Consider the following 16,595-nt stretch of genomic DNA (forward strand, 5'->3'; position numbering starts at 1 on the left):
AGCCCAGCTGTGCCGCCTGCACCCTGGGGGCGCTGGGCTGGCCGTCGGAGTGGGGGGCCTGCACTGGGGCAGCCGCTCAGCGGTCACAAACACCCAGCGCCCCTGATGCACGGGGCGCTGTCGCGGGTTCCACCCCGACACGATCCAGGCGGGGCTCCTGGGCTGACCGCGCTTTCTAGCGCCTACCTTGGAATGCTGACGCTGTGCCGGGCCCCTGAGCTCACGAACCTCACGTCCTCACTGGGTGGGCCCCGGGGAGGGAGAAGGTTCCAGCATTTTCCGCTCCATGCGCGCCCTCGGCCCCTCCGTGGGGTTCTTGTCCGTGTGCTCGGGGTCCGCTCAGTCCTGGTGTCCACGGGGCACCCGGGCCTCCACTGGGGTCTCAGCTGAGTCACTGCTCGCCTGTTCCATCCGGTCGCGAAGGGGCCGCCCCGGGGCGGTTTCTACCTGCTTCTGCCAGGACTGGGGCACCGTCGTGGCCTGGTGCCATTTACTAAATGCTTCACCCGAGGAGCTGGGGTTCCCACAGCTGGGTCTGAGCCCTGCAGGGGCTGGGTCTCAGGGTGCACACAGAGACCCACGGGCCCAGGGAGCAGATGCTGAGAGTGGACGTGGTCCGGGGTGGCGAGAGGAAGGTCAGGGTGAGGGATGCTGGCCTGTGCCCGGCCCGTGGCTCAGGTGCCCACATTCAGCAAGTGTGTCTCTGGGGCGGCGGGGCGTGGTGGGGCGTGGCAGGGCTGCGGTAACAAGCGGCCAAGAGCCGTCCCTGGGCTCCCCTCTGGGCGTCAGCAGGTGCGGGGCCTCCCGCAGGCTGGCAGCCAGGCCTGGGCCGGCTCCCTCGGCTGCTGGGGCAGCACCCCTCGCCTTCCTCGGGGGCGCCCCTGCTCCGGCTCAGGTCTGTGACGTGGCAGTGCAGTGGCAACCCCTGTGTGATGTGTCTCGACTCCACGGCCACACGGGGTCAGGTCGCAGCCCCGGGGGATGAGGGCGCAGGCATCTTCTGGGGGACGCCGGTCAGCTCGGCACGCGCTCAGGGAAGGCGCGGGGGGACCCTCCTCGGTGTCTTTGGGGCTTTCCCTGGGCAGGGGAGGTCGGTGTGCAGGCCCTGGAGGCCAGCGCTGGGCCAGCGGTGAGGTGGAGGGGGGCGGATTTGGGCTTTGTATGGAGGTGCTTCAACAAGCTCAAAGAGGGGCCTGTGCTGTGTGTAGTGGGCAGAGCCACGGCTGCAGTGTCGGCATCCTATGTGGTTGCTGGTTCGAGTCCCGGCTGCTCCACTGCCAATCCAGCTCCCAGCTAATGCTGCCTGGGAAAGCAGCAGAAGATGGCCTGGGTGCTTGGACCCCTGCACCCACGTGGGAGACCTCGAAGAAGCTCCTGGCACAGCCCAGTCTTTGTGGCCATTCAGGGAGTGAACGAGTAGATGGAAGACCTCTCTCTCTCTCTCTCCTTTCTCCTTTTCTCTCTCTGTAACTCTGCCTTTCAAATAAATAAATAACAAGACAAGTTTATCTTGGTACAAAAAATTTTGAAGTCCTTGCAGAGCTTTTCCATAAGATGCATTCTCCATGAACTTTTAATTATTTCTTTAGGAGGCAGAGAGAGAGGGAGAAAGAGAGGCCACCCACGGTTCACTGCCAAATGCATGAGACGGCCCTGGTCTGGGGAGCTAAGCCAGGGCCTGGGAATTCAGCCCGCGTCTCCCCCACGGCTGGCAGGGGCCCAGGTACCCGAGCCATCACCCCTGTGTCCCGCAGTGCACAGTGGCAGGGAGCTGGATCAGAAGCCACGGGGCACCCAGGACTGGCACGAGGCACTCTGATACGGGATGCAGCGAACGGACCACTGCGCCAAGTGCCCGGCCCCGCCCCACCCAGTGACCTTAGCAGTACAGCCTGGCCCCCCACCCGACTCTGCCCTTCTGTGGGGGTCCCTGTAGCCTCGACGCGTCCGTCGCTGTGGTCACAGTCTCACTCGGGGAGCCGATGGCGGGGGCACAACCCAGATGAGGAGGCTGCGGGGGGGTCCCAGCCCTGCCCCCGTGTCCACTGGGGATGGGCTTTTGCCCACCCAGCACGCCTGTGTGTGGACCCCCGTGCTCTGCTCCCCGGGCCTGGCCTCGCTCTGACCTCCCTGCCCGGGCGGCTGGGGCCGTCCCGAGGGGCAGTGATGGCTCCGATGGCATCCGTTTAGGCCTTGCTTGGCGGCCGTGAGCGCTGCCGCCCGTGGTATCTGAGCAGCAGCTGGGTGAGGACTTGGGGGGCGCCTTCGAGAGACAGAGCGGAGGCGGAGCTGCAGCTCAGGACAGCGGCAGACCCCTCCGAGGGACTGAGTGTCCGGTGTCCCCCCCCCGGGTCTCTCCCATCCTGCTGCGAGACCCCGGGTGAGCCCCCCCTCACAGCCCCAGCCCCGCAGGGTTGCAGAAGACCAGAGGCCGCCCGGGTGGGAGAGGCTGCCGTGCAAAGACCAATATTTACTCGTGGTCATTGTCGGAGATCGGCCCGGAGCCGCAAATAGCACTCGCAGCGGGAGCCGGCTGTGCTGGCCCGGCCGGCCCCGGCCCCTCCCGCCTCATCGGCGCGGGTGTTTGCCAGGCGCTCGGTTATTCTCGGAGGGGACTTGGGGAGGGTGCTGTCGGCCCCACTCGGGGTGCTGTGGAAAGCACACGTGCCAGGCCCCAGCTGAGCGCCCAGCAGTGAGGGGTGCCATGGGGGTGGGGCAGGTGTCAGCCGGGGGCGGGGCTGCTCCGCCCACTGGTGTCCAGCTCCCCTCTCCCCCGGCCCCTCCCCCATCTCCACAGCAAAGCTCCTTAGGACAGACCTGATCCCAGCACACGTGTGACCCTGGACCCCTCGGCCCCACAGAGCCCAAGGGTGGGCCCTGGACCCCTCGGCCCCACAGAGCCCAAGGGTGGGCCCTGGACCCTTCGGCCCCTCACCGGCTGCTGGCACCCACACGCCGTGTCCTTCCTCCTCCTCACCCCGTGCTGACTGCCCAGGGCTCCGTGGCTCCTGTCTCGGATGTGCCACTCCCTCCTGACCCTGTCCTGCCACTTGGCTCTAGGTGCCAGTGAGATGCCAATGGCTGCCATCTCTGCCCCCGGCCTGGATCTCGGAGCCCCATCGGATCATGACGGACGTCCCCGCCCCTCGCCCTGTCTTTCTCAGGCCGACAGCTCTGGTGCCCCCCACGCCCTGCACCTTGGAGCCCACTCGTGTCTGCAGGGGTGGGGGGATGGGGATGCCCAGGACCCCACCTCCTCCCTCCACCCCGCCCCCACCCAGGTCCCTACTACCTCCATCCTTGCCACCCGCAGTCTGTTCTCGGCACAGCTGTGGAGAATCCTTTGGAGACTCCGGGCCAGATCTCGCAGGCCCCTTAGCCCTGCCCAGGGGCAGCTTCCTGCCTGGAGAGCAAGTTGGGGTCTTGCAGGGTCCCCGAGGCCCCAGTGTGCTCCAGCTGACTCCCGGCTCCTGGCCCAGGGTCGCCTCCGGCTCTCAGCCGGCTCTCTGCTCCAGCAGCCGGCCTCCTGGTCCACCTGCCAGACACGCCCCCACCCCACCCCAGGGCCTTCGCACTCACCGTTCCCTCTGCTCGCAGCTCTCCCAGACGCCCCCATCTCCTCCGTCTCTGCTCACAACCCCATGCGGCCCATCCCGGCACCGTGCCTGACTCTGCTGGCCCCCACCTCCTCGCCTCCTGCCCAGAGCCCAGGCGCCTTCCGAGAGGCGGTTGTTTAACCGTTTGGGTGTTTCTGGTTTATCTCTGTCTCCGCCTGTTAGGGTGGCTGCCCCTCTGAGGGCACGGAGCGAGCTGGCCACAGACACCTCTTGAGGGCTGAGTGAGCCAGCAGAGGCGTGCGAGAGCTCGGGGCCCAGCTGCACGCGCGGGGCGACAGGGAGCGCACGGCGCCAGCTGGGCTCGGCACTGCCGCAGGGGCTGAGGACTGAGGGGGACAGAGCTTGTGGGGCCCAAACAGTTATGGAGAGAGGGCAGCCGTGCCGTGTTTGTCTTTGATAACCAACGTGGTGCCTGGAATATGGGCGGGTGGATGGAGGGATGGTGAGATGGTGAGGTGGACGGGTGGAGGGATGGGGGGATGGAGGGAGGGGGGATGGAAGGAGGGGGGTGGAGGGAGGGAGGGAGGGAGGGGTGGACGGGGGGATGGGTGGGTGGAAGTGGAGTCTGGGGGAGGGCAGGCAGCCTGTTTTTGCTGAGTAATCAAGAGGGACCTGGTAAGCGAGAGTGACGAGGTTGGATCTCGCCTGCAGAGCTGACCCGCCCTGCCCCGGCCGCCTGGGCGCTGTTGGGTGCCGACTTGCTCTCCAGGCCTCCACGTCCCCAGTGCTGGAGTGAAATGCTAGCCTGAGATTCCTGCCAGGGCCCCCTCGGGCTCTGACAGCCCACGAACCCGTGGCTCTGGGTAAGCTGGGGCCAGAACAGGGGTGGGCCAGGGTGTTTGCCAGGACGGTGCCACGATGCCTCCCGTCCCGCACACGCCGTGGCCCCGCCACGGGGCGAGCTCTCTTTACCCTCCCTGCCGGGAGCCCCTCCCCCAGCACGTGGGTTTGGGGGTCAGGTGCGCGTCCCGTGGTAATTCCAGCACCTGAGTCTGGCGGGTGCCTCGTCTGACAGCACCAGGTGACGTGAGCGACCGCCAGGCCGGGGCCTCCGCGCACAGACGTGTTTTCATGACACGAGTGCCCAAGCGCGGGAGCACCTGCACGGCTCCGCGGCCTGGCGCTCTCCTCCGTTGTCTTCCCGTGTCGCTCGCTTCCCTCCCCTCCTCCCACTCAGCCCACCCTGGCCCCCAGAAGAGGTCGACTCGCTCCTCGGAATGCTCACGCGTGCTCGCACGCAGGCAGCCACGGCGCCCGCTGGGGTGGGGGAGGGGGAGGAGCCGCGTGTTGCAGAAACCGGATCAGTAGCACGCTCTGCCATCTCTGCCGTCTCTGTCGTGTGCTGCTGCTTGGACGATGCCTCCGGCTCGGGTCCCCTGTGGGGCGCCCGTGCACCCTCTCATATCATTGCAAAGAACCCCAGAGGGTGGCCACTGCGCACCCCCAGCCCCTCCCGGCCAGCGCAGGCTGGCGCCAGCAAACGCCGGCTTCCTCTGCTTTGGGCCTTCAGGAAAAACTGATCCTGTGGCCAGTGGAACCCTCGTGCTAAAGCGAGGGGCTAGCCCTCGGCACGTCCTGCTCCGGTCTCTTCCCTCCCAGTGCCAGCAGGGGCGCCCTTGGCGTTGCCGCCGCCACCGCCGCCTGTGAGACACAGCACAGTCCTGGGCCTCGGGCTCTTCCCGTGCTGTGGTCAGGGACGTCACCCGGGTCGCTTAACACCGGCCGTGGGGACAGCACGTACGACGGTACTGCCGAAGGTTCACCGACAGGGACCAGGGCTGTGGTGCCGTGGGGGAGCCTACTGCTTGCAGTGCCGGCGTCCCGTACGGGCACCGTTCGAGTCCTGGCTGCTCCGCTTCCTATCCAGCTCCTGCGAAGGTGCCTGGGGAGGCAGCGGAGGACGGCCCAGGTCCTTGGATCCTCCCAGCCGTGTGGATGGAGCTCCAGGTTTCAGCCTGGTCGTCCAGGTCATTTTGGGGAGTGAACCAGCAGGCGGAAGCTCTCCTCTCTCTCTCTGGCTTTCAAATAAATAAATAAATAAATAAATAAATAAATCAGTTTTGTAAAGTGCATGGAAAAATTGAATGAAAAGGCAAGTTTATTTAGGTGCGATATTTTTGAAATCCATGCAACACCCTCATCCTGGCACCCGCCGTGAGCCTCTGAGGTCCCGCCCGTGCCCTGCACTGGCACGCCCACAGCGCCGGGCCTGGTGTGCTGCTCTGTCCTGCATCTGAGCTCAAAACCAGCATGCAAATTCAATCTCAGTGTGCGTCGTGTCTGGGGCTGCTGCCGCCTCGGGGGTGGCACAGAACAGCTGTGTCAGCGGCCCCTCCCCGCCCGAGGCCGGGAGGACACTCCTCCACTGCAGGGGCCACGCACTCACCCCACATGTGGACGCCTGTGGCACCTGTGGTCGTGGCTGTGGTGACGAGGCTGGCGTATGTCCACAGAAGCCTCCTGTGAGGTCCGCGGCTGCAGAGCCGGGCGGGCGTGCTTCCTGTTTGCTAACGCGGTGCCCTGAGGCCCGGAGGTGAATGAGGCTTACGGTCAGTTTATACTGTGTGTTTCACAGACACGCGTGTGAGGGCGTGCGAGGACACTGACACAGGGAGAAGGGGCCGGAGTTTGGCCCCACGGTGCAGTCGCCACGTGGGACACCAGCTTCCGGCCAGTGTGCGTCCTGGGAGGTCACCGATGACGGCTCAAGTACTTGGGCCCCTGCCACTCGTGTGGGAGCCCCAGACCGAGCTCCCGGCTCCTGGCTTTGGCCCTGCCCGGCCCTGGCTGCCATGGGCACTGGGGAGTAGAGCGGCAGCTGGAAGACCTCTCTCTACTGTCCGCCTTCCCAATGGATGACGTTAGAATACGTTCACGGAAAAACAGCCCTGAAAGGTGAACTTGGACGCAGGGTCTGGCCCTGCAGTTCAGACGCGCGTCCCACCTCGGGGCGTCCACCTCGGGGCGTCTACCTCGGGGCGTCTGGGCGCCATCCGACTCCAGCTTCCTGCTACCGCGGATCCTGGGTGGCCCCGGCGACGCATCTCGGCCACCCACATGGAGACCGGGGCTGAGTCCCAGGTTCTGGCCTTGGCCCTCTCCAGGGCCACTGCAGGCATCTGGAGAGTGAACCAGGGGACAAGCGGTCTCTCTCCATCCGTCTGTCCCTCTGCCTCATAATAAATACATAGGAAAAACTAAGATGTCTCTTGCTACAAAAAAATTGAAATCCACGCGTAACTTCATCGTATGTATTTTCCACAAACTTCCTGAAGCTCCCTCCTGTATGTACACACGTGCACAGCACATCCGTGTGTGTGTGTGTGCGTGTGCGCATCTTTCTGGACAGCAAGTTCGTGACAACTTCCCCGCGTACGGCTGGGTCTGTGCCCTGTGGAGAAGAGCAGGCTGTCCCATCCCAGCGTGGAACCACCTCCCCTCCCCGCTGGGTCGAGGGCCGCGTGGATGTTTAACTTAACAGATATTTTCAGGTCATCCTAGGGCAGCCAGCTCCCTCAAAGCCACTGATAACAGGCCTGGGCTGTGCTCGCCGGGCCGGGGGCTGGGGTCTCATTACTCAATCAGCTCCCCTCCCCTCCGCCCGAGCCTCAGGGCTTCTCACGATTCTGTCTGCGGGTTTTCCCCGTGGGGACCCCTCCATTTCCCCGCTGGGTTCTTTGTTCCTCTCCTGTCCGCGCGTGCGCTGTCTGTGCACTAAGTAGAGGCCTGGCATGGCGTCTGGGCCCCACACTTCCTGTTTAGACTGGCCTCATCTGTTGCCATGAACAGTCTTTTAAAAGATTTGCATTAAAATTCTTAAATGCTTGTTTTCGTCTGCTTGAAAGGCAGAGCAATGGCAATCGGTGGTGGGGGATTGGAGAGAGAGAGGGAAAGGGAGAGGGAGAGAGAGATCTTCCATTTGCTGGTTTGCTCTCCAAACACCCCTGGCAGTGGGGGCTCTGGCCCAGGGGCCTGGAATCCATGCAGGTGGCAGGGGCCCAAGTGCTTGACCCATCGTCTGCCTCCCAGGGTGCACACCAGCAGGAGGCTGGGTCAAAAGCGGACCCAGGACTCAAACCCAGGCACGGGTCCTACATCGGTGCCCGGCCTACTGCATTCAGTGCCGACACGGGGGCCGGGTGCTCGGGGCAGCAGGGCAGACGCCGCATGGCGAGCCCGATAGGAGTCCCGGCTACTCTGCTTCCAGTCCCCGCTCCCTGCTCACGCGGAACCTGGGAGGCAGCAGGTGAGGGCTCAAGCAGTTGGGCCATCTTCCCCTGCTTTCCCGGGCCATAGCAGGGAGCTGGATCGGAAGTGGAGCAGCCGGGACTCAAACCGGCGCCCAGATGGGATGCCGGAGCTGCAGGTGGATGTCGTCTCCTTTAAGGTACGAGGCAGGGACTTGGGCCGAGGCTCTGCTTCCTGCTGTTGAGAAGGGCTCGTTCCCGCCTCAGGCTGCTGCCCGACCCTGTCCGACCCTGGCCGGGCGTCGGCCTGTGCCTGCGGTGCCTTCTGTCCCGTTGCCCGTGCACCTGTCACTCCAGCAGCTCTGCCTGGCCCTCGTGCTGGCAGCCACGCGACAGCTCGCCCTCGGCTCACTGGACCAATTCTGCTTTCTCCTCCAAAGCCTTTCGCTGCTTCCGGTCCTTTCTCTTTCCAGGGAGAGTTTAGAATAACCTCGCCGAGGTCTTCCACAACATCTCCCGGGGGTCTTCTGGGCATCAGGGCAAACTTAGATGGATCCGGAGAGAAGCAATCTCACTGCCACGCAGTTTGGGTCCCCGAGCCAGAGGTGTCTCCTGCTCCGCTTGGACGCTGCATCCTCGCTTGACGCTCAGCCGTTCGTCGCTGTTAGGTAGAGATCGATGCTTTCACGGTCAGCGTCCCGTGTCTTTGTGAACTTGTTCCAGCAGATTTTTTGCAAACTCGTTTGGGTTTTCTGTGTGGCTGGGGACTGGGTACTTCTCCCTCCTGCTCTGTGGATCTTGGGTTTCCCTGCTTTGCCTCATTGGCCCTGGCAAGAACTTCTGGCGCTATTCCGAATAAGAATGTGACAGCAGCTGCTCCTGCCTTGTTTTCTACTTTAAAAAATTATTTGAAAGAGTGACAGGGGGAGGGGGAGAGACACAGAGAGAAAGATCTTCCATCTGCTTATTCACCCCCCAGTACACACTGCAACAGCCAGGGCTGGGCTGGGCTAAATCCACGAGCCCAGAGCCCCACTCGGGCCCCCACGTGGCTGGCAGGGACCCAAGTACTTGGCCCGGCTCCCGCAGCCTCCCAGCTGCGTCCTCAGGGGGCCGGGTCAGAAGCACGGCAGCTGGGGCCGGCGTTGTTGGAAAGCAAATAAAGCCGTCGCCCGCGATGCCGGCGGTGCTGCAGCCCACGTGGGCGCTGGCTTGTGTCTGGCTGCTCCACTTCCCATCCAGCTCCCTGCTGTGGCCTGGGAAAGCAGTGGAGTGCTTGGGCCCCTGCACCCACGTGGGGGACTTGGATGAAGCTCCGGCCCCAGGTTTTGGTCTGGCTCAGCCATGGCCATTGCAGCCACCTGGGGAGTGAACCAGCAGATGGAAGACCTCCCTCTCCCTGTCTCTGCCACTCTTTCTCTTTCTCTGTGAATCTGCCTTTCAAGTAAAATAAAATAAATCTTAAAGCCAGCTCTCTGCTGTGGCCTGGGAGGGCAGTGGAGGATGGCCCAAGTGCTTGGGCCCTGCACCCCATGGGAGACCAGGAGAAGCACCTGGCTCCTGCCTTCGGATCAGCGCAGTGCGCCAGCCGCAGCACACCAGCCGCAGCGGCCATTGGAGGGTGAACCAACGGCAAAGGAAGACCTTTCTCTCTGTCTCTCTCTCTCTCACTGTCTACTCTGCCTGTCAAAAAAAAATGTATTTAATTTATTTGAGGGGGGCAGAGACACTGCACTTTTTTTTTTTTTTTACAGATTTATTTATTTTACTTGAAAGTTCAGAGTTACACACACACAGAGAAGGAGAGGCAGAGAGAGAGGTCTTCCATCCGCTGGTTCACTCCCCAATTGGCCACAGCGGCCGGAGCTGCGCCGATCCGAAGCCAGGAGCCAGGAGCTGCTTCTGGGCCTCCCATGTGGGTGCAGGGGCCCAAGGACTTGGGCAATCTTCCGCTGCTTTCCCAGGCCTTAGCAGGGAGCTGGATGGGAAGCGGAGCAGCTGGGACTTACACCAGCGCCCATGTGGGATGCGGTGCTGCAGGCGGCGGCTTTACCCGCTGTGCCACAGCGCCGGCCCGGAGACACTGCACTCTCATTCACTGGTTTCCTCCCCGAATGCCCACAGCAGCTGGGGCAGGGTCAGGTGGATCAGACGCCAGGAATGCATCCGTGTCTCGAACGTGGTGGCAGGGACCCAGCTCCTGGCTCCATCAGCAGGAAGCAGGAATCAAACCCAGAGCCAGGACCCAGGCGCTCTGATTAGAGGTGGGTGTCCTGTGGTGGCTTAGCTGCTGCACCGGACGCCTGCATGGCCGTCCTCTGTGGGGCGTGCTCTGGGGGCAGGAACGCCCTCCCAGTCTCCATCTCAGCCGTTCCCTCTCTCGGCGGCGTCTTCCAGAGGGCAGCGTTTCTCGTTCTAGCTCCTCTCAGCAAGTCGCCACCCCCTCTCCGCCCCGGCATCGGCACCGCGTCTGAAAATCGTCCCAAGCCCCCGGTTCTCCGGGGTCCTCTCCCCCAGCTCTGCAGTCGGGGGGAACTGGCAGCTGTGTCCACCGCCTGCTCTGAGCCAGCTCTCGGGACAGGGGCCAGGTCTGGGTCTGGAGTGGCTTCGTCTGCTGGTGGACACCTCCTTGTGCCCACCCCGGTGGGCCTCAGAGCCCCGGCGCCCTGCGCTGCCTCCACCCTCTGACCGCCGCGGCCCCATCTGCTGCCCAGCCTCTGTTCTCGGCCCTGGACCTGCCCGACCCTCTGCCAACGCCGCGCCCTCGTCTGTAGCCTGCTCTTACCCCAGTCACCAAGATCGTCATTTGCTCTCTTGTTACTGGTTGGTTCTGTCCCAAGCTTCCCTGTCTCTCCCGGGTTTCCAGTCTCCGGCGTCTGGCGTATGTGGAGCCTGTTTTGAACCCTGCTGTTGTGTGCAGGTATGTGTGGCTGCCCAGGCAGCCCCTTGCCCGTCTTCACCCTCTCTCCGTCCAGACCACGGCCCCGTCATCCCCCACCGCTCAGCGCTCTCATGCACCAGGGCTGATTTTACCAAGGCAGAGTTGAGAGGAGACAGGGAGAGAGTGCGCTGGCGAGAGAGCTTCTGTCTGCGGGTCACTCCCCAAATGGCCCCACAGCCAGGGCTGGGCCAGGCTGAAGCCAGGAGCCAGGGGCTTCCTCAGGGTCTCCCACGTGCGTGCAGGGGTCCAAGCACTTGGGCCGTCTTCCACTGCTCTCCCAGGAGCACGAGCAGGGAGCTGGATCAGAAGTGCAGCAGCCGGGACGTGAACCGGTGCCTGTATGGGATGCCGGCACTGCAGGCAGCTGCTTAACCCACCGCGCCGCGGTGCTGCCCCCACCCGCCCAGCAATTTATAAAAACGCTTCGTCCAATGTTTCTAGCTGCGATGAGGGAGGGGCTGTTCTGGACGTCCTGACCCATGTTACCGGGGCAGGGCCCAGTTGTTTCTTTCCTAGGGTGACACAGGGGCCCGTGGGGACACCCTGTGTCAACAGGGAACATGTGACACAGGGGGACCACGGCTGAGGCCAGGCCGGGGTATATCGTGGGGGGCAGGGAGGATGGGGTCTGGGGGACGGTAGCTGCCCATGGGGGCCACATGTGTTGCTTTGGGGTCACTCACGCCGCCCGGGTGGAGCGAGGACAAGGATCCCAGCAGAGTCCCTGCATGGTGTGTGCTCAGTCGGTCCCCCTCAGAGCTGATGTGTGGTCGTGCGTGTGCACACATGTGTAAGCGTGTGCACGTGTGTGTGCACATGTGTGAGCGCGTATGTGGGATCTCACCCTGACCCCTCTCAGATGCTGGCTCGGCTGCCCCTGCCCCTGTGCAGGGGGCGAGGGGGCGGAGCTGCCTCCTGCACACGCGTGGGTGCGTGACCGGCAGTGTGCTGCCTCCTCCGTGCCTCCCTCCCCCAGGGCTTCCCAGAGGAGCCTCAGAGACCCGAGAAAATGTCCCCAGCCGCAAACAGAGCCCCCAGGGACACTCCCTCCCCTGCCCGGAAGCTGGTGGTAGGTCACGGAGGTCAGAGGTCACTGACAGAGCCAGACAGCCCCAGGAGCCCAACTCTAGGCTGGGGGCACTGGAAAATAGCTTTGCCCAGAATACAGGACGGAGGCTTTGAAGGGTACGTGCCTGCCTGGTCCGTTGGTGGGCTGGGGCTGGGGGTGGGTGGGAGGCAGGGCAGGGCAGGGCAGGGCAGGGCAGGGCGCCACCCCCTGGGGTGGGGTCCTCAGAGGCACAGGTCTCCAGGGAGCCGCTCTGAACCTGCTGGGGGGAGTCGGCCGGGCCCACGAATGCCGTGCCGAATGCAAACCCTTCCGTGGGACAGGGGTTTGAGTGGACAGGCTGCCCCTTGTTTCTTGTTTCCTGCCGCTGTGGTCACAAATCCCGCGGTGCCAGCCAGAAGCCCCCGGAGACCGTGAGAGCAGGCAGCCTGCAAGGTCAGTGCTGGGGGTCACCTGCATGGACCTGCCACTCTCGCGCTCGGGGACACCACGGGCACAGGTGCAGCAGGAGGGGCGGGGGTCCCCGGCGGTGGCGGGCGGGGCTGGCCCCTGGCTCTGAGGCCCCCTGGCTTCTGCAGACGACAGGACCGCACCCACTTGCTTTGCACATGGGGCCCACACCCCTGAGCATGCGTCCTGCCCCCTCAGCTCTGAGATGGTAGAGGTGGGGCCCCTGCCCAGGGCCCTGCCCCTCCCCTGCTCGCCCCTCCAATCCCCTCCCTACCCCTATTCCCTCCTCTTCTTCCTCCCCTACTCCCTCCTGCCCCCACCCCCAGCTCAAGGAGAGTCCACCACTCCCCAGTGTCCCCCAGCCGGGGAGGAGGGGGCGCGGCCCCCGCTGCCCCACTGGGTCTGCTCAGGGCCTGGTCTCCGCTGAGCTAGAGGGAGGGGAGGCCCCGCTCCCCAGAGAATACCTGGTGCCCAGGCCGACCGCCCGCTGAGGACTCGGCACGGCAGCCCCCGTGGGGACTTCGAGTTTCCACTGGAAACACCGCTGGTGGGCCAGAACGGCACCCCCTGCGACCTAACACGCCTCACGTCAGCCGGTGACCTCTGACCTCCACCAGCGCCTCTCCACGGGCAGCTGCGTGTGCGTCCGCATGGACACGGCCCTGAGCCTGTGCCGGGAGCAGAAGGTCACCGTGTGGCCCTCGCCAAGACCGCCCGAGCAGAGCCCCCCCGACCCTCCCCCTCCCCAGACTTGGGGCTGCCTCAGGGCAGGCCTGACCCGGCTGAGCCTCCGAGTCCCCGCCGTGAACCCGGAGAGGGTCCCGTTTTGGGTGGGGCTGTCGAGAGAACGAGGAGCCAGATGGTGCGCAAAACACATTCCGGAAAGTTCCGCGCCTCCTCTTCCTTCAATCCTCGCGCCGGGCCCGGCCGCCCGGCGTCTCTGGCAGCGGTTCCCTGCCTGCCAGGCCTGTGGCTGGCTCTTGCTTGTCCATCATCTCTGGGCTGCGGCATCGCCTGCTCAGACAGAACCCCCAGAGTGCACCGCTCGGAGGCACTCTGCCCCTCCCCCTCCCTCCCCCTGCCCCTCCCCCTCCCTCCCCCTGCCCCTCCCCCTCCCCCGGGACGAGGCCGGTGTGCGCCGGGACGCTGGGTCTGAGACCGGACACGGGCTGGAGTGGATACGTGTTTATTGAGCCGGGCACCGGGTGTCGCTAACACTGGTGGCAGGAGTGTGTCTACACTGGCAGCACGGGGACCCGATGAGGTCACTTCCTGGGGATGTCCTGCTGCGTGTGTGCCCCGGGGCAGCAGGTGGGCAGCGGGCCCTGTGGAATCCCGCCTTAAAGGGGATGGATTTCTAGAACCTTCTGCTCAGGGTTTCCAGCACCCTCGCTGCCTCGTCTGCAGAGATGCCCGTGTGTGTCTCACGCCAGGCGGGGAGCTCCCCAGAGACAGGCCTGTCCTGTCCTCCACCTGGGCCCCTGGCCAGCATGGGCCCTGCGCCACGCAGCAGGCGCGAGTGGACATGGGCTCCGGGCAGTGACAGCTCGGGGGCGGCCCCCGCGGGAAGGCATCGGAGAGAGGCTCCGGGGACGGAGCTGGGGGCCCTGGGCTGGGGGGCACGTCCCGTCCCTGCCGCGGTCAGACCAAGGGGTTGGCCGCCTCGTGGCTGTAAGAGCCTGGGCACCCCTCCTCTGCTCTGTCACTCCTCCAGGAGCTGCCCTGCCCAGATGGTGTGACAGAGCGTGGGGTGCCGGCCTGGGGCTCCTCCCCGTCCCTGGGAGCCCCTGTCATCACAGGGACAAATGCCACAGGGACACGCTGACTGCCTTCTCCTCCCCAGGCCCCCGCGGCGCGGCCAGCCTGCACCCTCGCTCAGCCGGCCCCGTCAGCGACCCTCGCAAGCAGCAGCGTGAGCCTCAGACCCCGGCCGCAGCTGCCAGCCGCACGGTGACCTGTGCCCCCCCAGGGGACCTGACGGACGGAGCTCCGCTAAACCCACCCAAGGGACCGAGCGCACAGAACGCACACCGGGAGTCACAGGTGCGCACGCCCGCGGGCCACGCGTGCAGGCAGCGGGTTCCAGGGTGTCAGCGAGCCCCCAGCCCGGGAGAGGACAGACTATTGCTTGTGGCCGGGGGGCTCCGCCTCCTGCCCGTGCTCCGGGCTCAGGAGTCCGTGGGGGGGAGTCTGGGGCGCCAGGCACCCGCCGTCCGCTGCCACCGCCCCGGCGCTCCCCGGCGTCTCTGCAGAAGCCGCTCTTCTCGGAGGCTGCGCCGGCTGCTCCGGGTCTCGCCGCCCCCATCCTGAGGCAAAAGGGCTTTCTGGGAGAAGCAGAGGGAGACACAGCGTTAGGGGGTCTGTCCGCGGAGGGAGACACAGCGTTAGGGGGTCTGCCCGCGGAGGGAGACACAGCGTTAGGGGGTCTGCTCGTGAGGGCAGCCGGAGCCCGGCCTTGGTGCTGGGGAGGCCAGCGCCCCCCTGCCACACGCCAGGACAGGAGAAAGCCAGGGACGGGAGCCACGAGCGCCACTCCCAGGGGACCCAGCGCTGTCCCCGCCCCGAGCGGCCTCCTGGTACAGTGCCCACCACCGCCCCGTTCAGCCTGAAAAGTACCCGACTCAGCAGATCACGGGGTCGCTCTTGCCACAACGAACTAGAGAATTTCCAAACGGATTCGGGCCCCCTGCAGGGGGCCGGGATGGGGCTGGGCCCGGGGAGAGAGCAGCGTGGCCTGGTCACGGGTGCCCCAGGGCGCTCAGGGCGCTGACACGAAGCCCACCCTGACCCCATCACAGGCGCTGTGGCCCTGTCACCAGCGCCGAGGAAGTGGATGTCCACTGGTGAGGGGACACGAAGCCGGGGGCAGAGGAGCCACGGGCAGGCAGGCGGCCGGGGTTTAGACGCGACAAGGTCCTCAGAGCCGACCTCTGTAAGGTGAGCGCCACCTTGGAGGGCGGAACCTCAGCCGGCACCAACGGGGGCGACTCCTCGGTCCCTCTCCTGTGCCCGCAGCCACAGCCGCCACCCACCACCATCACCGCCACTTCCAGCGAGCCGTGCGCCGGCCTCCATTGTCCACCTGTGTCCTCCCTGGAAAGCCGGCCCCGGACGGCCCCCAGGGGGTTGTGTGTGCTGCTCACTGCTGGGGCCCAGGACGGGAACCTGCACACGGCAGGTGCTGAATGAGTGGGTGAATGAAGCGAGCCAGCTGTTTAGCACAAAGCCAGCAGGAAGACTCGTCGGGTGCATGTGTGGACCTCTGCGCCCGTCTTAGGAGAGCCATGGCCAGCGCCATGGCCGCCAGCAGGAGCCCCTCTACCGGTGAGGCTGGGTCTAAGACATGGCTACGGATAATGACTGCTGCAGGGGAGAAGCGGGTAACGGACAGGTGCAGGGGTGCAGGGGCGGGTGACACAGGTACCCCGCACCCTCATCTTGCACAGTTGGGTGCTAAAGAACTGCTCAGGGCCGGCACCGTGGCTCACTAGGCTAATCCTCCGCCTTGCGGCGCCGGCACACCGGGTTCTAGTCCCAGTTGGGGCGCCGGATTCTGTCCCGGTTGCCCCTCTTCCAGGCCAGCTCTCTGCTGTGGCCCGGGAGTGCAGTGGAGGATGGCCCAAGTGCTTGGGCCCTGCACCCCATGGGAGACCAGGAGAAGCACCTGGCTCCTGCCTTCGGATCAGTGTGGTGTGCCGGTCGTGGCGGCCATTGGAGGGTGAACCAACGGCAAAGGAAGACCTTTCTCTCTGTCTCTCTCTCACTGTCCACTCTGCCTGTCCAAAACAAAACAAAACAAAACAAAACAAAAAAACTGCTCAGATGTTTAAAGTCAGCAGTGCAAGGGTCAACAGAAGACCAGTTGAAATGGAAGACGAGGGCTCTAGTTTGACGTTCAGTAGGGGCAGATGGCGTGTTCTATGGGAAGGAAGGTATCCTGTCCCATTGTAACTTTGTAACCAGGATGAGAAACCTCAGGGTCAACAGCATGGTCTCCAACTGATCACAGGACACATCCTAGAAATCAGACAGAAACACAGAGACCACACTGCGGAAGCCCACAGCCCCCACGAAAGCTATAAAGCTGGGAGCCCAGCGGACGCGACGATGGCAGAAGCTGGCAAGCGCACCTGCCACGCTGGCCACGGAATGGAAACACTCCCGCTGGACACAGAGGCACTGGAGGGAGGGCGCGCAGGGCCACTGACGGCCTGGAGACGACGGTGCGGAGGGCTGTGTGGCAGCGGGAGTGCCTTCAACACGCAGACCCGTGGTCAGTGTTATGCTGTGTGCGTCTCACCAAAATCTTTCAGAAGTACGGGCAGAAACAAGTT

At 64.7% G+C, this 16,595-nt stretch overlaps 1 protein-coding gene across 2 annotated transcripts in view; it reads right to left on the minus strand.

The window, feature by feature from the left end:
* Positions 1-13,431: 13,431 nt before the first annotated feature.
* SHISAL1 (shisa like 1) overlaps positions 13,432-16,595 on the minus strand; it is a 55,166-nt gene continuing 52,002 nt past the window's right edge. For both annotated transcript variants that reach the window (XM_070053028.1, XM_070053027.1), the window contains exon 5: positions 13,432-14,585. In XM_070053028.1, coding sequence (XP_069909129.1) covers position 14,585 — 1 coding nt within the window. In that variant the 3' untranslated portion in view covers positions 13,432-14,584. The remainder of the gene's footprint in view (positions 14,586-16,595) is intronic.

Source organism: Oryctolagus cuniculus, chromosome 11 (assembly GCF_964237555.1).
Source record: "Oryctolagus cuniculus chromosome 11, mOryCun1.1, whole genome shotgun sequence".
Classification (NCBI taxonomy): Eukaryota; Metazoa; Chordata; class Mammalia; order Lagomorpha; family Leporidae; genus Oryctolagus; species Oryctolagus cuniculus.